The sequence below is a fragment of the Hypanus sabinus genome, chromosome X1 (genome assembly GCF_030144855.1).
Source record: "Hypanus sabinus isolate sHypSab1 chromosome X1, sHypSab1.hap1, whole genome shotgun sequence".
In the NCBI taxonomy this organism is placed as follows: Eukaryota; Metazoa; Chordata; class Chondrichthyes; order Myliobatiformes; family Dasyatidae; genus Hypanus; species Hypanus sabinus.
The window spans coordinates 15270089-15295671 of NC_082738.1; the positions used below are offsets into that span (position 1 = coordinate 15270089).

Here is a 25583-nt window from a genome sequence, read left to right on the forward strand (position 1 = left end):
TGTGTGTAGTCTTAAATTAACTTTGTGGTAATTAAAGATGACATGTTCTGTTGCCCAAAAAAAAAGCAGGGCTCATTGCTCTCAGTACAAGCGATTGTACAGAACGACCAGGAGTTCACACTGGACGAAATATGGAGCTGCTATTGTGGTTGGGTTGAGTTCTCCGATCTTGGCAATTTACTTGCAAATGATTCCTCACCATACGAGGAGATATCTTGTATCATAAGTGTGCTGTTGATTGTGGTGCCTCCTCTGAATACTTGGCCTTTATATACTTTTCAATCAGCTGATGTGACATCATTTTGGAAACTCAGTTATGATGTGGGGAGGAAATCTCGTCGCTGATTGGCTGTGTGATGAGCTTCGTGCATTTTTTTTTCTCTTTTTTTTTGGAGCAGTCAGGCCAGCATTTCTCAGGTATTTCATATGTATGGAAGGACAGCTGTTTGGTCGCTTCTTGTTTGGTGCATTGTCAACCTAGTAGGCATCTTCATATGAAATTGCGCAGGTATTTGTTTCATGCAAATACTTTAAAAATGTTTCTTTTTAAAGTAACTTTTTAGAAACTTTAGTAACTTTAAAGAAACTTTTTAAAGTTTCTTTTCTCCACTCTTCAGAACAAAGTTTAGATACAGCTTGTCTTGTGCATTTGGTTGTTTGCTGTGTCGCACTAAACGGATACCCGCGGAACTTCATACGAAGGCGACAGAGCTCCAACCAGAAGCAATCAACCAGGTACCCCTTCCATACATTTGAAATATCTCAGAAATGACCGCCTTGACTGCTCCAAGAGTGAATTTCAGTAACATATAAGCCAACAGCAACGCTGAGAGTATTTTGCAGACTAAAAGAATAAACCAAGCTATTAGATAAAACAAATGTGGTCTACAAATCCAGTGTGGGAACCTCAGCAAATATTACATCGGCCGAACTGGGAGAAAACAATCCACAAGGATCCATGGACAATAACTGGCTGTAAACATTGAAAGTGGCACAAATTCAATTGGGCATCGGTAAAAGTCATGGCGCAAGCAAACATGCGGCATGCAAGAGAATTCCTGGAAGGGTGGTTTTCCGCAAACAATTATCTAATCAAACACACAGACCTCAATCCTGTTTATGAGCCAATGTGGGCAAAATTCCAGACCACAACAGAGTTTGACATGCAACCAATGTCAAGGTTTCTTCTTGCATTGCAATTGGGTTTCTGAAATGATGACCAGTCAGCTGATTGAAAACTATATAGAGGCCAAGTATTTGGAGGACACACCACAATTAACAGAGGATTGATGATGTCTCCTTGCTTGGTGACGAAATGTTTGCAAGAAAATTTCTAGGATTGAAGAACAGCTCCACCCAGCCATCAACCACCGAAGCTACATATCTTCTGAATTATTTACGGCTATTATTGTGTTTCCTGCTAGAAAACATTTTGTAAATATTGGCAGTTTTCTTTTCACTGTTTTTGCTCATTTTTGACACACCTAATAAACACCCTTGCATTAAGGTGGTAAGTGACTCCAGCCATTTTTTTGCCTTTGACGATAACTTGCATATCAGCAACACTTTTTTAAAATGTATTATAAGTGTGCTAGAGTATTAATAGCAATAAAATGCCATAATCTAGAAAATCTGCTAATCTGGCACCAACAAAGACCCAAGGATGCCTGGTTATCAGATTTTTACTGGCATTGATTTCTAACAGCTTAAGCAGATGGTAGAGTTACTTACAAAGTGGCAAAACAGATTTTCTTCCCTGAAACTGATATAAACAGTTGAAATAGATGACCAGGTTGAAAGAAACTTTATCTTCCACCTGCCTAAGTGGCTTTCAGTTTCACCTTACTATTTGCTAATCAGATTTTTTAAACACAGCATCCAGTTGAGGTTATTGAATGGATCTTGTATTCGTTGCCACCATGTCAGGGCACCCTATAGTGCCTATGGTTGATGAAACCACATCACTATCATCTGTTTACATTAATTTTAAAAACTTGGTCCAAGTATACATTCACTCTCACTGTTGCACCATGTACTGTCTGCAAGTGCACTGCAGTTACAAGCCTGGGTACTCTGGCAGCACCTCTCACAGTTGCAATCCTTCCACCATAAGTTCAATGGATACACAAGAGCACCTTCACTTCTTGCAAGTCCACGCCATCCTGATATGGAAATACCATTACAAGATCAAAATCCTGTAACTGCAGTGATTCAAGAAAGTTATTAACCATCATGACCTTGAGAGCTGTCAGCTTATTGCAGAAGTTCCCAAACTTGGGTCCATGGACCCCTTAATGGTATCGGTCCATGACATAAAAATAATTGGAAACCTCTAGCTTATGGACAATAAATACTGACCTTCACATCAATATCCTCTACCTGTAAATTAATATTTTTTATGAAGTTATCTTTGGTTCTCTTAGAGCCAGGATGGTGAATGAGCGCATTCCTCTGCCATCTCTGTTCTAATGCACACCTTATAACATTTTTGTGAGGCCAAGTTGAGGTGATAGATGTGATGAGTTCAATCGCTGTTGAATCAAATACTATTTATTAAGATGGTGAAGCACCTCTACTCAAATTTAGAACTGATGTTTACAAAAGCCTTGTTTTAAGCCATTTAAAGGCATGTAGTTTCCACTAAGACGTGACCTGCTTTGTTAATAAGTGGCTTATTAAATCAAGTATTTTCTAATTCTGCCTTGGTCCTGATGTACTATATGTGGATGAGTTTTCTTCAGTGAAAGCCTCCACTAAATAATGTGCTCTTGCTTCCCCTTAGTTGAAATCCTGGACAGCCGCCAGAAGAGAGCTGAAGCATTAAAGAGACTGACTGACAATGCAGTCCGCATGTCGGAGGAGCAACTAGTGGAGCTCAGAGCTGATATTAAGGTAAAATTATTGTATTTAGTCAAGCATCATGATAAAGCTTCACAAATAAGAAAACATTTTTCAAGCTTTGTGATTGTTGTATATTTAATTACCTTTATGCCAATAACCACCTTCAATCATTACACTCCAATTTGAAATCCATATAGTCAAACTTTCATGGATACAGAATATGCTAAGTAATTGCCCTTTTATTATTTGAACTTAGCTGTGAAGCAGTTTCTGCTTAGACCTAGGAAACAATGAAGTTTTGCTATGGTTTTCCTGTGTTCTCATAACAACCCATTGAAAGATGTAGAACTGTTGCACTGAATTAAACTGACAATCCTCAAGCTTCCTTTGTACTCCTCTTGTATTCTATTCTGAGCATTTACTCTTTCTCAGTGACTTGAGCCATTTCTACCCTACACTAATTTATCTTCATGATGGGCCACAGGCCAATTTAAGTTCTGTTTGATTGAATATTTATCAATTCCATGTATGTAAAACATAATTTTACCAATCCCACCCTTATTAATTAATCTGATCTTCTGGTTTTTCATTTTAACTATCAGCTGGATTTCCCATCCTCCTGAATCCAAATCTCTTGTCGTTCCATCATCTAATCTTGCACAATATTCTCTGGTTAAATAGAAAGTATTAGGATCCTTGCTAAATATAGTTTACTGTTAGCCATGGGGGTGGTGGGTTGGTTATGGTACTGTCTGAAGACAACATGACTGTTGTTTGCCACATGCAAAAAAAATTCTGTAAATAGCTTCCCACATTCAAAGTCATAAATGTAGCTTCCTTTACTATATTATAAGACCATAAGCCATAGGAGCAGAATTGGGCCATTTGGCCCATCGAGTCTGATCTGCCACTTAATGGCTGATCCAGTTTTCTTCTCAGCCCTAATCTCCTGCCTTTTCCCTGTATCTCTTCATGCCCTGACCACTGAAAAATCTATGAATCTCTGTCTTAAATATACATAAAGACTTGGCCTCCGCAGTTGCTTGTGGCAACAAATTCCACAGATCACCACTCTCTGGCTAAAGAAATTCCTGCTCATCTCCATTCTGAAAGGACACTCCTCAATTCTGAGGCTGACTCTTCTGGTCTTGGACGCTCCCACCATAGGAAACATCCTCTCCACATTCTCTCTATCAAGGCCTTTCAACATTCGATATGTTTATTATAATATTCTAAAGAGATTGCTCTTAAACACTATTTGCTTAGCGTGCGCTAGCTTATTTGCAATAAGCTCCTAGACAGTTGAAAACATCCAAAATTTAGACAGTGCACAAAAGCATTCTCTGTGGTTTTGTGGGTTTTTTTTGTCGTCTTCTGTTGTGCTTGGTGCTTTATGGCAACGTTGTTGGAGTCCCTACGATGGAAGAAATGCAACTGGAAAACAATTATCATACAATAATTGTCTTATAAAATGTGTTGTATAAGGCACGCAGCTCCTAGTCTAAATGGCATCATTTTTGAACATCAAAATCAATCTGAACTATAGACTTATCCCTGCTTGAACTTTCATCTTCAATTGAAGTTTGTGGGTTCTAATCTCTTTCTCGGACATGAGTGTATTAATCTGGTCTAGATGAACATTTCAATACAGGATTTAGGAGTGCTGTGCTTGCTGAGGCACTATCCTTGGAAAAGTACCCATCTGCCTGTTAGATGAATCTTAAATAACACCTTGTTTGAAGGTGGCCACTATTCTGCCCTAAGTTTCTTCCAGAATCAATTCCTCCAAGAGCAAGTTAACCGCTCATTCCGTTGCTGTTTGGAGAAATTTTGCTGTGCGCAAAATCGCTGCTGCATTTGCTTTTCTCAGCAAAAATGACTGCACATGAAAAATGTATGTTGACTGCTTTGGGATGGTGTGAAGGACTTGGTAAGGCGCACTTTAAATAGAAGTTAAAATAAATTTCATCAAGATATCAAGGTTGTAAACTAAGACTGCGGTTTTGGTTTTCACTGTAATAAATGGTCCTCATTAAGGTATAGGATGACCATGCTGAGGAAATTTGATTTTTTTTAAGATAGGGGATAAAGTACAGATAGAGGCCATTTGGTCTAACTAGTCCACATCTATGTCCACCTCTAGTGCTTCTGAGTTGCAGCAAAATCATCTCTTGTCCATCCTCTGCTTATCTGATGTCTGAAATGTATCCTGCTTCCTCAATTACTTCCTGTGGCAGCATTCTTTCCACTCTCTGAATAAATTACCTATTTGATTTCTTCAAAACTCTCACTTTTATGGCTCTTGGCTTTGGTGGCAACAAAACAGTGACCAATTTTAAAAACTTACTGGATCACCTCACCATATTCTTTTGTGAGTAAAGAGACCTAATTTATTCTTGTAATGATGGGTGTAATCTAGATGGTATGATCTTTGCAAATCCATTTTCCACCCTCTGGTGACCAGAATTGTACATTGTATGTACTCCAAGTGTCATCCAACCAAGGTTCAATTTTTTAAAAATTAGCTATCTCTCTACTTTTCAATCCTGTCTTTTGAGAAATAAATTCTTCTGTTTGATTTGATTGTTTTAGTGACCTTGCTACATTTAATGATTTGTGTATTTATCATCTATTATCACTTGTTCCTTTACCCATTTAAATTCTTATTTTCAGGTAATATTTAACCATATTCCACCTATCAATATGTGTTGTTGCAAACTTAACTGCTAAAATACATTTGTAAATATATGCCCAATCTCAAATCTATTAATGTCATAATTTAGACCAAAAGACCATGAGGCATGAGAGTGGAATTAGGCCATTCTGCTCATTTAGTCTGCTCCACCATTCCATCATGCCTGATTTATTATCCCTGGCAACCCCATTCTCCTGCCTTTTCCCCATGACCTTTGCCATCCTTATTAAATAACTGCCTATCAGCCTCCACTTTAAATATACTCAAAGACTTGGCCTCCACAGCCATCTGTGGCAATGAATTCCACAGATTCAACATGCTCAGGGTAAAGAAAATCCTTCTCATCTGTTCTAAAGGGATGTCCTTGTATTCTAAGGCTTTGCCCTTTGGTCCTAGACTTCCCCCTCTGTAGGAAACTTCCTCTCCATGTGTACTTGATTTAGGCCTTTCAATATTCAGTAGATTTCAATTAGATTCCCCCCTCCCCAAAAAAAACTCCAATGCTCATGAACCTCTTCTGGACTCTCTCCAATGTCAGCACATTCTTTCTTGGATAAAGGGCCCAAAACTGCTAACTATAGTCCAATGGAGGTCTCAACAGTGCCTTTTCAAGCTTCTGCATTACATCCTTGCTTTTATATTCTAGTTCTCTTGAAATGAATTCTAATATTGCATTTGCCTTCCCTACTATTTATTCAATCTGTAAGCTAACCTTTAGGAATCCTGCATGAGGACTCAGGTCCCTCTGCACATCTGATTTTTGAATTTGCATCCTTTTTAGAAAATAGTGTATACCTTTATTTCTTCTACCAAAGTGCATAACCTAACTGTATTCCATCTGCCACTTTGCCCATTCTCCTAATCTAAGTGTTTATTCAGACTTCCCACTTCCTCTTCAGTATGTACTCCTCCATCTTTGTATCATGCACAAACTTGGCCACAAAGTTATCACATCTGTCATCCAAATCATTGACATATAACATGAAAAGAGTCAGTCCTAATACTGACCCCTGCAGGCTTCCTTTATTCCTACTCTTGACCTCCTGCCACTCAGCCAATGCTCTATCCGTGCTAGTATCTGTCCTATAATATTATGGGTTCATATGTTTAGCCGTCTCATATGCGGCACCTTCTCAGAGGCCTCCAAAAATCCAAGTAAACAATATCCACTGACACCTTTGTCTATCCTGCCTATTATTTCTTCAACGAATTCCAACAGGTGTGTCAGGCAAGTTTTTCCCATAAGGAAACCATGCTGACTACAGCCTATTTTATCGTGTATCAAAGTACCCTGAGGCCTCATCCTTAACAATTGACTCCAACATCTTCCTAACCACAGAGGTTAGGCTAATTTCCTTCTGCCTCCCTCCTTTCTTGAAAAGTGGACTGACATTTGCAATTTGGAAGCATGCCAGAATCTATTGATTCTTTAAAAATCATTGCTAATTCCTCCATAATCTCATCAGCTAACTCTTTCAGAGCCCTGGAGTCCATCTCGTCCAGGTGACTTGTCTATTTTCAGTCTTTTCAGCTTCCCAAGCACTTTCAACAACTACCCCCCACCCCCAGCGTTCTCAAACTTCCGGCTGGTGTTTTCCACAAGACTGACACAAATTGCTCATTAAGTTTGTCCTCCAGTGTCATTTTCCAGCGGCCTGATACTACTCTCACCTCTCGTTGACTCTTTGTATATCTGGGTCGGGGGTGGGGGGGGAGGAACTTCTGGTATCCTCTTTTATATTATTGGCTAGGTTTTTTTTCCTCCTTATGGCTTTTGTAGTTGCCTTCTGTTGGTTTTTAAAAGCTTCCCAATCCTCTAGCTTTCCACTAATATTTGCTATATTATATGCTGTCTTTTGCTTTGACTTCCCTTGTCAGCCACCTGCTTATTGAAATTCCCCATAACAAATTTGTAATTTATAGACCACATCCTGGCTACTGTTTGCAGGCCTGTACACTGTCATGCAGAAGTTAGGGCACCCGGGTCAAAATTTCTGTTACTGTGAATGGTTAAGTGAGTAGAAGATAAACTGATCTCCAAAAGTCATAAAGTTAAAGATGAAGCATCCTTTTCAACATTTTAAACAAGATTAGTGTATTATTGTTTTGTACAACTTTAGAGTGGGGGGAAAAAAGGAAAAGAGCATCATGCAAAAGTTTGGGCACCCCAAGAGATTTGAGCTCTCATAACTTTTACCAAGGTGTCGGACCTTAATTAGCTTGTTAGGACTATGGCTTGTTCACAGTCATTGTTAGGAAAGGCCAGGTGATGCAAATTTCAAAACTTTATAAATACCCTGACTCCTGAAACCTTGTCCCAACAATCAGCAGCCATGGGCTCCTCTAAGCAGCTGTTTAGCACTCTGAAAATTAAAATAAATGATGCCCCCAAAGCAGGAGAAGGCTATAAGAAGATAGCAAAGTGTTTTCAGGTAGCCGTTTCCTCAGTTCGTAATGTAATTAAGAAATGGCAGTTAACTGGAACGGTGGCGGTCAAGTTGAGGTCTGGAAGACCAAGAAAACTTTCCGAGAGAACTGCTCGTAGGATTGCTAGAAAGGCAAATCAAAACCCCTGTTTGACTGCAAAAGACCTTCAGGAAGATTTAGCAGACCCTGGAGTGGTGGTGCATTGTTCTACTGCGCAGCAACACCTGCACAAATATGACCTTCATAAAAGAGTCATCAGAAGAAAATCTTTCCTGTATCCTCACCACAAAATTCAGGGTCAGAAGTTTGCAAAGGAACATCTAAACAAGCCCGATACATTTTGGAAACAAGTCCTGTGGACTGATAAAGTTAAAATAGAACTTTTTGACAGCAATGAGCAAAGGTATGTTTGGAGAAAAAAAGGTGCAGAATTTCATGAAAAGAACACCTCTCCAACTGTTAAGCACAGGGGTGGATCGATCATGCTTTGGGCTTGTGTCGCAGCCAGTGGCACGGGGAACGTTCACTGGTAGTGGAAAAATGAATTCAATTAAATACTAGCAAATTCTGGAAGCAAACATCACATCGTCTGTGGAGGGGGGGGGGAAGCTGAAGATGAAAAGAGGATGGCTTCTACAACAGGATAATGATCCTAAACACACCTCAAAATCCACAATAGACTACATCAAGAGGTGCAAGCTAAAGGTTTTGCCATGGCCCTCACTGTCCCCGACCTAAATATCATCGAAAATCTGTGGATAGACCTCAAAAGAGCAGTGCATGCAAGACAGCCCAAGAATCTCTCAGAACTAGAAGCCTTTTGCAAGGCAAAATGGGTGAAAATCCCCCAAACAAGAATTGAAAGACTTTTAGCTGGCTACAGAAAGCGTTTACAAGCTGTGATACTTGCCAAAGGGGTGTCACTAAGTACTGACCATGCAGGGTGCCCAATCTTTTGCTTCAGGCCCTTTTCCTTTTTATTTTGAAACTGTAAAAGATGAAAATAAAAAAGTAATCTTAAGATATTAAAGAAATGTGTCATCTTTAACTTTATGCTTTTTGGAAATCAGGTCATCTTTTACTCGCTTAGCTATTCACAATAACAGAAATTTCGACCGGGGTGCCCAAACTTTTGCATGCCATTGTCTATAACTCACATCAGGAACTTCTTAACCTTTGCAGTTCCTTGACTCTACCCACAAGGATTTTACATCTGATGATCCTGTGTCACCTCTTATAGGATTTGATTTCATTTCTTTTTACCAACAGGGCCACGCAACCTTCTTTGTCTACCGCCTGTCCTTTCGATACATTGTGTATCCTTGGATGTTAAACTCCCAACTATCTTCTTTCAGCCTGATGCCCAGAATGTCATACCTGTCGATCTCTAACTGTACTGCAAGATCATCTACCTTATTCTGCATGCATTTAAATGTAACTCCTTCAGACTTGTATCATCACCCTTTTTGATTTTGTTGCCATGTTGTTAAATTCTTTTCCATGTCTAAGTTTTTTGTTTAATTTAATAATAAACATTTATCTCTTACCCCATTTGATACCTGCAAATTTATAAGTTTTAATTTTTATTCCAGAGTCTTTAAAAATCATTGTGACCAACAGTGATATGGAACTAATCTTTATGCAACTCAAATGCTTGATACCCTTTTGTTCCTTTGTCTTCAAGCTGCCCAGCTAATCATTTCTACTAAATATAAACAGACTTCCCCTCTTAATCTTAATAATCTTTTATTTGTCACCTTATCAAAGTAAAGTCTGCTTTGGTATATTAAAATCCAACCCAAAGGCAATCTAAGACAACCCAGACTTAACTATTTTGTTGTCCATCTTAATCTGATCTGGAGGCATTTGCATTGCATCAGTTGTGACATCCACACCTGATAAAGACGCTGAGTGAAGTCCTTTGAGCACCCGCTCTGGCCAGATATTCGTGGCATTGAGGCAAGCCCTAATGCCAATACTGAGGAAAGTGCTTCCCAGTCCACTCCCTTAGCACATGCCATATCCTACCAATGACACCAAGTAAAACTTTCACTCAATGTCTCAGGGACCCAATTCCCAGGGCATGCTCTCTTCTCACTGCTGCCATCAGGAAGGTGGTACAGGAGCCTCGGGAAGGTGGTACAGGAGCCTCAGGACTCTCACCTGCAGGTTCAGGAACAGTTATTACCCCTCAACCATCAGGCTCTTGAACCAGAGGGGATAACTACACTCAATTTCACTCGCCCCATCACTGAACTGTTCTCATAACCTATGGAGTCACTTTCAAGGACTTTTCATCTCATGTTCCTGATGTTTATTGCTTATTTATTTTCCTCTTTTATATTTACACATTTTGTTGTCTTTTGTACATTGGTTATCTGTTCTGTTGGGTGTGGTCTTTCATTGACTGTATTATGTTTCTTTTTTGGATTTATTGTGTATGTTCACAAGAAAATGAATATGAGCTGTATATGGTGGTATATATTACTTTGAACATCCCTTTCCCTGGTCAAGTCTGGCATCCCTAATTGGGTTAAACAATGAGGAACCATTCAGTTTCCCTAATCCTGCTAGCCTTGCCCTTCACACTGACAGGGACGTGCTGGCCCTAAGCTCTCTGTATCTTGCTTTTAAAAGCATCCAATTTGCCAGCTGTTCCTTTATCTGTAAACAAGACTCTCCCAATCAACTTTTGCAAATTCCTGTCTAATGCCATCAAAATTAGCCTTGTCGCAATTAAAGATTTTAACTTGCGGACTAATCCTATCTTTTCCATGATTATTTAAAAACTAATAGAATTATGGTCACTGATCACAAAGTGCTCCCCCACTCTTGCTTCAGCCACTTACCCAGACTCATCTCCCAGGAGGTGGTTATGTTGCCCCTTCTCTAGTAGGGCCTTCTGCATAGAACCATAGAATATATACAGCACAGAAACGTATTGCTTGAAAAAACTTTTCCTGGACACATCTAACAAATTCTGCCCTTCCAATCCTCAGCTTTATTGCAGTCTCAGTCAATATTGAGGGAGGTTTATAATCAACTCGTATGACCCTATTGTTCCCACAACAATCTGTAATCTCCCTACATATTTGCACCTCCAACTCCCACTGACTATTGAGGGAGCTTGTAGAACAATTTCATCAAGGTGATCATCCCCTTTTTATTTTCAATTTCTACCCATCTAGTCTCCACAACCACGCCTTATCTGCCCTATCCTCCTATTCCTGTCTCATCTTATTCCTGCTCTATCCTCTTCTTCCTACCCACACTACTGTGTAGGACTGGCAGTAATCCAGAGATTACTTTGAGGTCCTGCTTTTTATCCTCTGCCTAACTACCAATAGTCACTCTGCAGGATCTCATCACTTTTTTTCCCCATGTTGTTGGTACCCTTGTACAATGACTTCCTGGGTGCTCAGCATCCCCTTTGAAAATGTTCTGCAACTGCGCACCTGGGAAGCAACTCACCATCCTGGAGTCTTGGTCACTGCTACATAATTTCCTGTCCCCTGACTATCACCTCTCCTATTGCTACAGCTCTTCATCTCAACCTTCCCTGCTGTGCATCAGAGCTAATCACTGTACCACTGTCCCACCACCCCCCAATGGTATCTAAAACAAGATGCCTGTTAGTAAGGGGAGTGGTCACAGGAGTCCTGCAGCCCCTGTCCCACCCTTAAACTTTCTTGATGTCACCCAACTACCTGCTGTCTGCACCTTTCAGAAGCATTAAACTAAAGGTGTTTGTACTGTATGTGGTATAAATGTGGGCACTTAATTAAATAGTGCTAGGATTTGATAAACTCTGGATTTGTCTTTGATTTATCTTTTTTGTTTACTTAGTGTTCTGAAGTGGAATTGACAGCTGCATGAAACAATGGTGGCTCATTTTTTAATATTTGTCATGAAATGTACAGTAGTCTAATTCAAATTGCTAGTAGCACAAGTCAGAATTATTATGTAATTTTAAAAAGCTAAGCTGCCATATACCTGGACTTTGTCTGCAAGAGTGTTTTTAAATGTATTATTCTAGCACTTCGTTAGTGAACGAAAATACGATGAAGACCTGGGCCGCTGTGCACAGTTCACCTGTGATGTGGAAGAACTGAAAGCAAGTATCCAAGCCTTTGGACAAGGTAAGCTGAGGCTTGGTCATATGACATCTAGTTATTTAAATAATATTTGATATTTAAATCTACCTTGCAGGTGGGATATCGAGCATTTCTAATCTGTGTAATTTGTGCTGAAACCACTGGAATAAATAACTGGAACTGATTACAAGCATCAGATTTCTGTGATTTCTGAGTTGGGCCAACTTTGTAGGCTAACTTTTTTTTTAAACTGAGTATGAATTGCTGACTGTTCAGTTTATGATGCCAAAGTTCTCCAATTTTAGACCTCATCGAGGATACTAATGGTCAATCTATCTTCAATCTTTGTGGTTGACCATGCCTTCTTCTCCTTCTCAACTGTGGTTTCTTTGGGTGAGGCATTTGGCTAGTTACATTCTTTCCTGCTGTACCCAGAGAATTGCCAGCATTGCCACAGTTCCCATGCACATATCTTTACCTCTGGTATTCCTCAAGCTGTGGTCCTCACTTCATGCATGCCACTGCATTGATTTTCCATGCATAGGGTGACAACAATCAACCCTACCTCAGTGCTTTTACCCTTCACTGGCCCCAAGCTATCAAACGACTTGTCCAGCATTCAGTGCTAGAAGAGTAACAGTATCCTCAAACTCATTATTGGGAATAATTGTCATTTTCTTAATTTCCCTGTCACAATCTCTCTTCTCTGGTCAACTCCCTATGCCTGAAGCTAAGCAATACAGGTTGAAACCTTCCTGCCATATTTACCCATAATGAGCTTTAGACTCCATGTCCCTAACTTGTCCTCTAAGCTAGTGAATGAATTGTGTCCGAGTCTCAGCCTATCTACTGCTGAAACTCTCATACATGCTTTTGTTGCATTTGAAGCTTCAGTATTCCAATGCATTGCTTTGTGCACAACACTAAGGCTTTGCTTCCTCAAAAGCAATTTAAAATTCTCATTATCCTTCTAGTTTCTGTCATCGTCACAATTTTAATCACAAGTGGTATCACGGCCCGTAGATTGCAAAGTCCTCGACTTTCCCTGAGTTCCTCCATTTTTCTATCCTCAAAGGTGCTTCGTGTGACCCATCTCTTTGACCAAGCCTCAGTTTGTGTGCTGTGTTGTGTGAGAGGCTGTATGCTGTACGTACATACCTACTTTTGTTGGTAAGTCTTTGCAGAGTGCAGTGAGACATGACCTTGTTAAAATCTGCAAGAGAGCCTAATATGTATAGATCTTGCAGAACGGATTGGTCAGAAATATTACTTGCTCTTGGACCTTGGATGTTCCTGAAAGGTGCTGACAGCTTCAGAAGGAAAAACAAAGTAACATTTCTTGAAGCATAGCACAAATTTTTATATTTCTGATATGGTAATCTTGGAATGTACTCAGTGTTTTTGCAGCCACAGATAATTCCTTCCAGAAAAGCTACAGAGCCATGTACAACTAGTTCATTGCAATTTCAAAAGTTACATTTGATCATGTTTGCCTATTAGAAGGAACAAATAAGTAGAAATGTGTGGTTGTCGTCATTGACTTTTAGTGGTTTTTGGCTTGTAAAGATAAAATAATCTGAAGGACAAATGATGAAACATTCAGAGAATAATAAGTGGATGTTAATTTCTGTTGCACTCCTTGCTTGTCTCAAGTGCAAGGAAAAAAAATACATGTATTCAAAAACTGAACTGCCAGTATGGGACGTAATGGTAACACAATAGATTCTGCAGATGCTGGAAATCCAGAGCAACACATTCAAAATACTGGCAGAACTCAGTAGGTCGTGTTGAGTTCCTCCAGTATTTTGTGTAGTACTTGACCATGATGCCCTTCATTATTTGCTTTACATTACCCAAATGAATTCTTCCAAATGGAAGCTGGAAGCTAGCAAGAGTTCCCTGCAACAGGTTATATTGATCAATAAAACAAAACTTACAGTGAATTTTTTAAATTAAAATTGATACCAAGGCGCACAGGCAGAAAGCTTAGCAATTTGTGGTTGGGGAGGCAAAGAGCTTGTAGGAAAATCACAATTTAAGGCTTTAGCAGGGACTGGGGCACGGTAATAAAACCGGAGATGAACAAGAGGCAAGAATTGGAAGGGTGCAGATATCTCGAGTTCCAAGACTCGAGGTAATTACAGAAATAAGAATTTGAATGAGACTTCACAGATTTGAAAATGAGAATTTTAAGCCTGAGATATTGTTAAACAGGGAGCCAATGCAGATCAACAGGGGTGAGAGAGTTTGTAAACAAGACTTGGTACTAATTGATGCAATAGGCAGGGAAGTTTGGGATGACTTCAAATTTATAGATAGCCGAATGTCTGCAACAAAGTAGCTGAGACATCAGAATCGGGTTTAATATCACTGGCATGTTGTGAAACGTGTTGTCTTTGTGGCAGAAGTACATTGTAATGCATAGAGAGGAAAAAACAATTACTGTGTGTATATCTTTTTTAATTTAAAAGTAGTGTTCATGGATTCAATGTCCATTTAGGAATCGGATGGCAGTAGGGAAGAAGCTGTTCCTGAATCATTGAGTATGTACTTTCTTGATGGTAACAGTGAGGAGAGGGCATGTTCATAGTGACAGGGGTCTTTATTGGTGGATGTGTCTTTTTGTGACATCACACCTTGATGTCCTGGATACTACGGAGGCTAGTGCCCATGATGGAGCTGACTAATTTTATAACCTCTGTAGCTTTCAGTCCTGTGCAGTACCCCCCCCCCCCCCACACCCATGCCAGAGAGTGATGCAGCCAGTTAGAATGCTCTCCACAGTACATCTGTAGAAATTTGCGAGTGTCTTTGGTGACATACTAAATCTCTTCAAACTCCTAATGAAATATAGCAGCTTTTATGCCTTCTTTGTAGCTGCATCGATATGTTGGGCCCAGGATAGATCCTTGATGTTGACACTCAGGAGCTTGAAATTGCTCGCTCTCTCTGCGTATGATCCCTCATGGGCAAAGACTGGCAACGTTATGGAAATTGAAATAAATGGTCTTAATAATGGTGGAGATATGTAATCTTTGGCTCATCCAGGGTCAAAGTGGCTCCCAGATGGCAAATAATCTAATTAAGCCTCAGGCAGTTGCCAGGGAGATGTTTGGAACGGTTGACAAAAAGAGTTTTCGAAGCCAAAGATATCTACTTCTAGTCACCTTGATCACTTATGATTATCCTGGACTTCAGATAAGCAGCCTCTCAATATGAAGATAGTGAATGAGTCAGGGTTGAGGTGGTGAAGTGGAGTTGTCTGTCTTCTGGCGCGATATTTTGGGATGGTGTTGACAAAGTTGTGGGCAAGAAGTAGAAGGTCAACGACACTGCCTGCGGTGACACAGGACAAGAGAAGCCACTGTGGGTAAGTGTATAGATATTGAAAACAGCCAAGTGCGGTGCTAGCCAGCAGGCTAAAATAATGATGGTGGATGAGAATGTTGAGGGCATCTAAATTCATGGTTATCAATGAGTTAAGGAAGAAAGTGTGACAGTTACATATGATGTCATTTGTGACTTCGAGCATTTTTTGTGGGAGCAGTAGAATACTGTTTGGAGGGATTAAAACATAGAATGGGCACAAATTTGAGGCAACTTCAAGATACTTGAAGAGAGTGAGAATGGTATATTCAATTAATGGTTCATCAATTTTTTTCATGGATATCAGATATCATGTCACATGAAGTGCAAGATTTAGTTTTCAGAGTGTTAGCTTCATGGGACATGAGTTTGAAAGATTTAAAGCTCTCTCCGATGTGTAGCAAAACCACTGCACTTCCCATAGATTCTTTGTGAGAGCAAGTTTCTCACTGAGTAAATTCTCACTCTGCAAACTATCAAAATCTGTTGAACGTGTCACATTTAAAAAAACAAACAAACCTGTTGATTAATTTCTCTCCAGTCTTCAGAATTACTATGATTCTCCTTTCTTAATTCAGCAGCCTCAGGCTGGCAATTCCTGAAATGAATTGTATATTCCTGGAGCTGTTATGGAGTCTGGCCTTTCTTCCCTTTCTTGCTTCGATTCTGTATTTATGCTTTTATATTGTGCTTTAGTATAATTTACATGAACAATATCTGCAGTGCATCTCTGCCTAAAGATAGGAAGCAGTTATTTGGCATCATGCAATTTTATCTCGAGCCAGCAGCGGAAGCTACTCAATTGCACAGTGGCGCACAAATTCTGCATGCGCAGAAGAGCGCAATATTCTGCAGTAAACAAATGCTGGATGTCTGTAACTATAGTTGGTCCAAGCACTGATATTTGTTCAAAACTGAACAGATGTGTGAAAATACCTCAAAAATTTGGTCTGAGGGCAAGACTGGCAAGAAAACACTGATATTCCCATACTGTAAATGTAACTTTACACAAAACAGCTGTTGTATGAGACAAGAAAAGTCTTAAAATACTATGGTCCTGCATCATGGAAAGTAAATTCACAGCAATATTGAAGTACCAGATCAAAAACAGGACCGGATCTCAAACAGTGATTTCAGTATTTTGCTATAAACTTAAGATGCCTCCTAGTGAAAATTTGTACTGCATTCAATTTAGCAATAGCTCTCCAGCCTAGTAGAGCCAAAAGGACTTGGATGTGTAGTATATGCTGACACTTTAGTGCACCAGTGAGTGTTAGGAGCCACCAGAAACAAGCAGGTACATAGCCAACTCCTTTGTCTGCTCATCTGAATGAAAAAGATCTAGTAATCAAATTTGAAGAGTAAACTATGTTGTGGCCAATATTTTTACCTGAAGAAAACAAAAAAAAAGCATTGACTGGCCATCGATCGCATTATTGTTAGTGGGGACCCTCCCATGCATGAATGGCTGCCTACATATCATGCAGGTTACAGTGGTCAGTTCATTTCAAGTGCTGTGCATTATTCTGTGGCTCTGAAAACATACTTGTATTTTTTTTAAATCATACATTTTTGCTTGATCATAAACTAATCACAAGGGCACCTGATCGTGCAGTTGAGTGTGCACAGTGGGTATTTTGCAGAGCATCCTTGGTTGGCCTGAAGGTGTTGTTCAGTTGAATGCATTAGTTATGCTGTTATGTTTTCAATTCGCAGTAAGTACCTGCAACTCCACAGACACTGATTTCAGCATGACCACTGGTTAACATTTATGTATCACTCGCTGGCTGTTTGTGGGTATAATTTCACAGCTGTACAAAAAATACAAAAAGCCAGCAAAAGACCAATTAAAATCTGCAGGGTAATATTCTATTTTTTTTTTAATTTTCAGATTGGGTTTTATCATAAAAGTGGTACTTCCATAAATAAAAATGCTGAAGATTCTGAAAATCGGCATTAAGAATTAGGAGTGTAATAGGCCAAATGCTGGAACTCCCAATAAGTCAGACATCATTCATGGCAAGCAAACAAGCAAGCAATTAACACTAGGCCACTGATCTTTCATGAGAGTATATGCAGAGAATGCTTGTAGAGAGCATTTGGTGACTCGAGGACTAGCTAGGTGGGAATTTTGGCAGTTGAAACATTTCCTGAAGAATAGTTCTTTACTGATTTTAGAAGAAGAGGAATCATTCATGACATATAGAATTCTGCATATCTGGCATTCTGAATAACTTTATTTATCACTGGCACATTTTATCAGAAGGAAAAGGTTCAATTTTCAGTATTGTGTACCTGGTTTCTTTCCAAGTATGCATCCAAGGACTGTTTAAATGTATTGAAAGTTTCTGTTTCTGTCAACCCTTTCAAGCAGTGAGTTCAAGAACTCCACCATTTTTTCCCTCTAATCCTCCACCAATTACTTTGTCCCTGCGTCCCCTTGCCTTTTTTTTTGCTGCTTTTTTTGGCCCCTGCTGCAAAGGGAAACTGTTCTTCCTATTTACTATAGGTTGCCTCCCCAGAATTTTCCACACTTCAATTAATGTCCCCCTCAGCCTCCTCTGTTCAGAAGGAAACTCCAGTTTGTACAGTCTTTCCTCAGGCCTATAATTTCCCAGTCTTGGAACCCCATTTGTAATCTTCTTTGCACCCTCTCCGCAATCATATTTTTCCTGTAGCACGGAGACCAGAACAGTGGGCTGGACTCAAGCTGTTACCTAACTAAGGCTTATTATAGCATAACCATCCTACTCATTTATTCTGTGCCTTGGCTGATGAATGAAAGCATTCTGCGTGCCTTTTTAAACACCTTATCAACTTGTTCTACTTTTAAGGATCTGGCACAAACACTCAAAGGTCTCTTGGTTCCTCCACACCATTCAATATCCTCCCTCTGTGGGATTGGGAGGTATGGAGTTTTCCGATGCTGGATCTCAAATTTTGGATATTTACTGTGGGTAGGTGGGAAGGAGGCAAAGGATTGGAGATAAAAGGTGGAAGTGAATGGGCAGGAGGTAATATTTGGGTAGTTAAGGCTGGTAAATGTGAGCCTATTGTTTGGATTCCAACCATATTTCAGCTCAAGGCTTTTTTAAGCTAAAAAATAGTTTTTCTAATGTGTGTTCTGTTTTGTTACAGTGTCTCATCCCAAGAACAATTACTCTGCCAGATCAAGATGTGGCTCTGTGTCATCTGTGCCTGTAACAAATCAAAGTGGTGCATCAGCTACAACTAACTGTTCAGCAAACCCTACTTTTACTAAAACAGCAAAAAACAACCAGTCGTCAGGAGATGGTTCAGGGGATGGTTCCACTGCTGCAACAAACTATGGAAACCAATTTTTCCCATCAAATCGATCGGTACATACTGCTGGTGTTCTCCCAATATCTGATTTCTCCCCACCCATCTCACATAGAGCCATATGTAATTGTAGTAATTGCATTGTTTTGAGTTAGTGTATTTTTATGAACAAAAACCACTCAAGAATGTGGTGATGGGGTTGTTAGTTCTCAGTTCAGCAATTTCAAGTCGTGTAAAAGGACATCGAGCTGAAGTGAATTTAATTTCCAAAAAGTCAACACAAATTTAAAACCACTTTCGCGGGCCTACTGGTGAATTTAGAGAACTCAAGGGAAGTACCTAATCTGTCAGTCTTAGTTGGCTGTAGGATAATGAAAAGGTCTCTCAAAACTTTTAGAGAGAGATTGAATTCCTCTGTGAACAATATTTGTTCAAATGCTTTATCAAAAAGTGAAATGAACAGACTAAAATATTAATTTGCCACCACTTTCATTATTTCAAAAACTGTTTTCATATTGCTACAATATAATATATAATTGTTCACTTTCACCACCCTCTGAGCAAAGAAGTTCCCCTTAAACATTTCACCCTTCACCCTTAACCTATGACCTCTAGTTCTAGTCTCCCCCAACCTCAGTGGAAAAAGCCTGCTTGCATTTACCCTATCTATACTCATAATTTTGTATACTTCCATCAAATCTCCCCTTATTCTTCTACACTCCAGGGATTAAAGTCCTGCCTATTCAACCTTTCCCTATAAACTCAGGTCCTCAAGACCCAGCAACATTCTTGTATATTTTCTCTGTACTCATTCAACCTTATTGATATCCTCCCTATTGGTAGGCAAAATTTGACTTCATCAATGTCTTGTACAACTTTAACATAACATCTCAACTCCTGTTACTCGTACTTTGATTTATAAAGGCCAAAATGCCAAAAGCTTTCTTTACAACCATATCAACCTGTGACACCACGAATTTGTCTGCGGTAAATTCCATTTGCCATTTTTCAGCCCATTTTTCCAGCTGATGCAAATCCCTCTGGGCTTCCTCACTGTCCACTACACCCCAATCTTGGTGTCATCCACAAATTTGCTGATCCAGTTGATCACATTACCATCCAGATCATTGATATAGATGACAAACAACAATGGACCCAGCACCGATCCCTGCAGCAGACCACTAGTCACCACCTCCTTAACCAGGGCCTCAATATCTCTCAAAAGCCAAGGTTCTCTAAACCTTGTCGACTTGCCTTTTATTCTGACAGGAACATGTAAACTTTGTACTCTGGAAAATTTTACTTTTAAATTCCTCCCTCTTACCAAGTACACCTTTGCCAGAAAACAACCTGTCACAATCCACACTTGCCAGATCCTTTCTGATAGAGTCATAATTGGCCTTTCTCCAATTTAGAATCTCAACTCGAGGACCAGACCTTTCCTTTTCTATAATTACCATGAAACTAATGGCATTATGATCACTAAATGCAAAGCATTCCCCTACACAAACTTCTGTCACCTGCCCTGATTCATTCCCTAGTAGGATATCTAGTGCTGCACATTCTCAAGTTGGGACTTCTATGTACTGATGAAGGAAACCTTCCTGAACATAATTTACAAACTCTACCCCATCTAGTCATTTTACAGTATGGAATTCCCAGTCAATATGTGGAAAGTTAAAATCACCCACTATAACAACCTTAGTTTCTTGCAACATCCTCTTGCAACAATCTCTCTACAAACTTGTTCCCCTAAATTCTTCAGACTAAGGTGGTCTATAATATAACCCCATTAATGTGTTCATACCTTTCTTATTACTCAGTTCCACCCATAAAGCCTCACTAGTTGAGTTCTCCAGTCTATCTGACTAAGCACTGCCGTGACATTTTCCCTGACTAGTCACACCACCCCGCCCCCTTTAATCCCTTTCACTCTTATCACATTGAAAACAACAAAATTGTGGAACATTGAGCTGCTAGTCCTGCCCCTCCTGCAACCAAGTCTCACTAATGGCCACAATATCATAATTCCACATACTGATCCGTGCCCTGAGCTCATTCACTTTTCCTTGTATTGAAATACACAACTCAAACATTGGTCTCACCGTCTTTGTATGTAAGCTTAATAACATCTTTCCAGTCCAGTTCCTTCCCTCTGTATCTCTAGTGTGTAAACTCTAACTTGCCAAATGTTGGAATTAAACTGGAAAATGCACCACATTTTATTCATTGAAACATAGAAAACCTACAGCACAATATAGGCCCTTTGGCCCACAAAGTTGTGCCAAACACGTCCCTACCTTAGAAATTTCCTAGTGTTACCCATAGCCCCCTATTTTACTAAGCTCCATGTACCTATCTAAAAGCCTCTTAAAAGACCCTATCATATCCGCCTCCACCACCATTGCCGGCAGCCCATTCCACGCACTCTCCACTCTCTGAGTAGAAAAAAACTTACCCCTGACATCTTCTCTGTACCTATTCTCCAGCATTTTAAACCTGTGTCCTCTTGTGGCAACCCTGGGAAAAAGCCTCTGACTATCCACACGATCAATGTCTCATCATCTTAGACACCTCTATCAGGTCACCTCTCATCCTCCTTCGCTCCAAAGAGAAAAGGCAGAGTTCACTCAACCTATTCTCATAAGGCATGCAGCAACATCCTTGTAAATTCCAGTGAGTTATCTGTGTTTTTAAAAACAGATCAGCTGAAATGTGAAGAACTCTGTTTAAAACTTTGAACTACAAAACAGTTTCAGTTCAGGAAGTTGATTGTTCATTTGTTCACAAATTCATCCAAACAAACCTGGATTATTTAAGATAACCAGCTGAGATAATGCTCAGATACATTAGACTGACATTAATGAGGCTGAGGCTATGGACTCTATACCAGCTCAGTTGGATTGAGACTCAAGAGAACTTTATGTTAAGCATACAATAATTACTGATTACATCTTTGAAGCACTTAAGCTCTTATACACGTTAAAGATGTCATAAATGTAAGTTATTATTTTTGTGTTTAGGGCATAGCAGTTAGTTGAAGGGCATAGTCAGACATTCCACCTCTTCCAGAAGTTCTGGGACTCTCCCGCATATTGTTAGCAGCTCCCTGACACCCGCAAATTACATACAATATCCCGGAAGTTGATTTTTTTTTTTAAGAGCGAGAGAGACTGAGACAAAGAGCACGACATGGCAGAGTGGTCCAAAAAAAGAAAATATAAAACATACTTCACCCCAGACTACACTAAAGTGTACCACTGCCTAATAGGGGTCAAAAATGAGAGTGTTGCTCGCTGCACTGTTTGCAACAGTGACTTTTCTATTGCCCATAGTGGGTTAAAATGTAAAAGACATTGAGGTGAGTTTAACAGGCATCATTTGTTCATTAGCATAGCTAATGTTATATAAACTAGCTAGCTGGCTGCTAAGGAGCTACTCTATTGCAGACACCCCACCTCTCCTGGGAGTCTCCTATAAACTGATGGTGGTACCTCCCTGAAATGGGTTTTTGCAGGGTAGGATGTCTGGGTAGTGGACTTTATTCCACATTTAGAAGTATATCTTACTTTTGTACTTGGGAAGATAGATGAGGAAATTCCACCTGAGCAGTTCGGTACTTTAGCTGGTATACATGGAACCCAAAACAGAGTGGGGCAATGCTATAATCTTGTGTTTACTGCACTGAATCTGAAACATTCTGTTATCTGTCATTGTTTCCCTTCCCAGTGTAAACATTTGCTGGTGCTCTTGAGATTGCAGATGACTTGCTGAAAATGCATTTCACATTTGGGTAGACAATAATATCCATGGACATATGAGTTAAATTGACTAACAGTAAACATACAGAGGCACCGGGGATATTAGGAGGGATTAAAATAAGAAGTGTATCGATTAATTGAAGTGTTTTGCCCTTATAGGTGCCTCTTGGAAACAGGAGATCAGGTTACCGATCTAGAGAGAATGGGATAAGTGGCCAAAGCCACAATGGAAGAAATGATAATAAGAAACGGTACCGTAATGGACCCAGGAATTATTCCAAGACTCACTACAATCCTCATCCCACACGTCAGAGCTTTAATACTGAGAAGACCCAAGTGGATTCTACTGCTCCAAATGGCACAGTTATGGCTTCTGCCTCCAGGCAGCCCTCTTTACCTCCTGCTCCTGCCAATGCCCTCCCTCAACGTAGGCCAAGATCAAGTGGAAATGAAGCTCCTGCGAACTCATGAAGAATTCTGATATCTAGTAACAAATCACCATCCAGATAGATGTGATTAAACCCCAAAAATGAGTTTACATTCACCTTGTGTTTGCCACTTTTGAATTTATCTTGATCTATTTCTTTCTAGATTAAATTTTCCAAATGTTCATGAAGTTTTTGAATTGATAATGTCTTGAAGAGGGAGCAGCACTTAGCTGTATCTTAGATATGTTCTTTAAGACATTGTTGCTTGATCTGTCATTGCTAAATTGGTTGGCTTTACTTCACATGCTCATGTTTCCTCATCCCCAATAAATCACTGTACCTCAAACTGTTCAGAATGAAAGTGCCTTGGACCTTGAGTATGTATCACAACCACTTAATTTTCCAGGCCACAATTACAAAACAAAGGACCAAAGACCTTAAACTTTGCTGCCATAGGTCTATAGAGATCACTGATTGAAGCAGGGCACATGATCGTTTTGTCTTATTTCAGATATTGATGATGTATTTGGATAAAACTGTTTTAGTGAACATTCTGAGCTGTGTATTGTGTGCAGAAGACAACATGCCAGAGGATGCCAGATCAGCATTTCCTCCTGTTCACTTTAGTATTCACTCTGTCACTATAGACGTAGATGCAAAGTGATTTCCCTTTACACTTGCAGTGTAGTTGAAAGGCTGAATTCTGAGCCAGGGTCTTGCTGCTAAGTAGCAGAGTATAGCATTTGGACAGACACACTCTGCTACCTTTCCTGCCATAACGTTAAATTTCAGTCCCACAGATTTAGTGTGGATGTAAAGGCAAAACTACTTCCCACTGCAGTTGAAACTTGTGTGAACAGAAGAATTGATAGAAAGTTTGTTGTATCTGTGTTATTAACTTGTATTGGCCGCTGTTCTGTTACATAGTGTTTCTGTAGTTCTTCCAGAATAGAAATGCAATTGCCTCTGACAAGTTTAAATCCACTTTTGGCACTATACATCTGAAGTGATCCAGAATTTCCTCCCAAAGTGTATTTTATATGTCAGGGTAGCAGAAGTGTGTGTGATGCTGCTAAACATTTATCATGCACCCTTGAAGAATAAACTGCTGCAGGTCTGAGATGCCCTTGAACCACTAAGACCCAAGTGTGAGGGGAATCTGATCATGAGCAACATCATCTCAACAGAAGTTTTAAATTCCAAACTCCATTACCACCAGTAAATTAAAAAGCATAAAGCAGAAAATCTGTAGGCAACCTCATGAATGGATGTTCTTGGAGTACTGACCTGTCCAGAAGATTTTATTTTGCTTGTTTTAAAAAAAAAATTAATTCCTCCTTTTATTTCTCAGAAACAGGTGATATAACAAAAGAAATCTAGCCTGATTGCTTTGATTAGCTTCATATTAGTCATGAGGGGTGTTTAAGACTGTCCCTGTTCTATGCCTGTAATGCAGACTAATTGAGGTTGAAATGTGAAGCACAGGAATTAATTCATATCTTTTTAAATTGAAAGCTATGTTAAAATGTTGTATCTTTCAAACTGAGTTGGTGTCAGTTCGTTTCTTCAGACCAGTAATGTTGATTTCTGACTAATGACAAGGAAACCAAGAGCCCAAGTTTTCAAATTAAGTTTGTATCACATGGGTAGAAGTCATTCTAAAGTGTGAATTAGCTAGTTTAAGTGTAATTGTTATGATTAACCTCTACATTGGTGTTAAAGCAAGGGATCATGCCACAGATTCATTGGGAGCATTTTATTTCTAGTATTTCAGCTGTTTACCTGGGACCAGACCAATAATTGAGAGTGCAGTTGCAGCTCTGGGAATTATTTTAAACTTGATTCCAATTTACCTGTTTGAATCTGAATCCTCCAATTTATGGAATGTCAGTACATAATGATTGCATTTCAGGCAGTGGAACTGCTGCTCCCTCTTAGTGCCAGTTTCTTCTTGACTTGTGTCATGTATTTAAAATTTAATTAATGAATAAAGAAGCTGTATTCTAAACTAATCTTGTGCAACTGTGCTCTTTTCGTTCTTTTCATTAGTTTTATACAATCTTTGGGGTGGATTGGGAACAAACATGACTCAACAGTGTTTCATTGTTTAAATATGATCATGTCAGCTGAAATTAAATGGAAGGGTGTGCTATAGAAGAATCAATGGGATAAATTAATCTTGAATTTTACATACAGCTTTCCCCCTTGCCAGATGTGGAGGACCAAAGTGACTGCAACTGCTCCCACAAGCTGGAAGATGTTGCAAGGCCTTGGGTCATGCCCAAAACACTGACAGGGACACAGCTGAGGCAGGGCCTCTCCTCCTGTTAAGGGTTGTATAAGAAATTTTATTCAGGGACATTTGAAATTAATGTTTTCATTTTTATTTAGAATGAATGGAACATTAAAACCACAAAGAATATTTTTTTAAACTGGATTGTCTTGCCATGTCCTGCTGTACAGTGCTAAGGATCCTCATTCAGATCAATGAAAGATGGGGCCCTGGGGAGTGTAATGGAATAGGGATCTAGCTAGCTGAAAGTGGCATCTCGGGGTGGTGAAGGTGTTTAGCAAGGCAGCTTCAGTCAGTGAAGATGCACTTGAAGTATTTTGTAGCCACCCCTTTATAGGAAAGATGTTAATTACACTAGAAAGAATCTTAAAGATTTAC

At 39.6% G+C, this 25583-nt stretch overlaps 1 protein-coding gene across 4 annotated transcripts in view; it reads left to right on the plus strand.

Moving 5' to 3' along the window:
- The window catches only part of LOC132384617 (spermatogenesis-associated serine-rich protein 2-like), a 115234-nt gene extending 90314 nt beyond the window's left edge, over nt 1-24920 (plus strand). For all 4 annotated transcript variants that reach the window (XM_059955888.1, XM_059955886.1, XM_059955887.1 and 1 more), the window contains 4 exons: nt 2783-2892; nt 12000-12102; nt 18562-18782; nt 22644-24920. In XM_059955888.1, coding sequence (XP_059811871.1) covers nt 2783-2892; nt 12000-12102; nt 18562-18782; nt 22644-22955 — 746 coding nt within the window. In that variant the 3' untranslated portion in view covers nt 22956-24920. The remainder of the gene's footprint in view (nt 1-2782; nt 2893-11999; nt 12103-18561; nt 18783-22643) is intronic.
- The last annotated feature ends 663 nt before the right edge of the window (nt 24921-25583 follow it).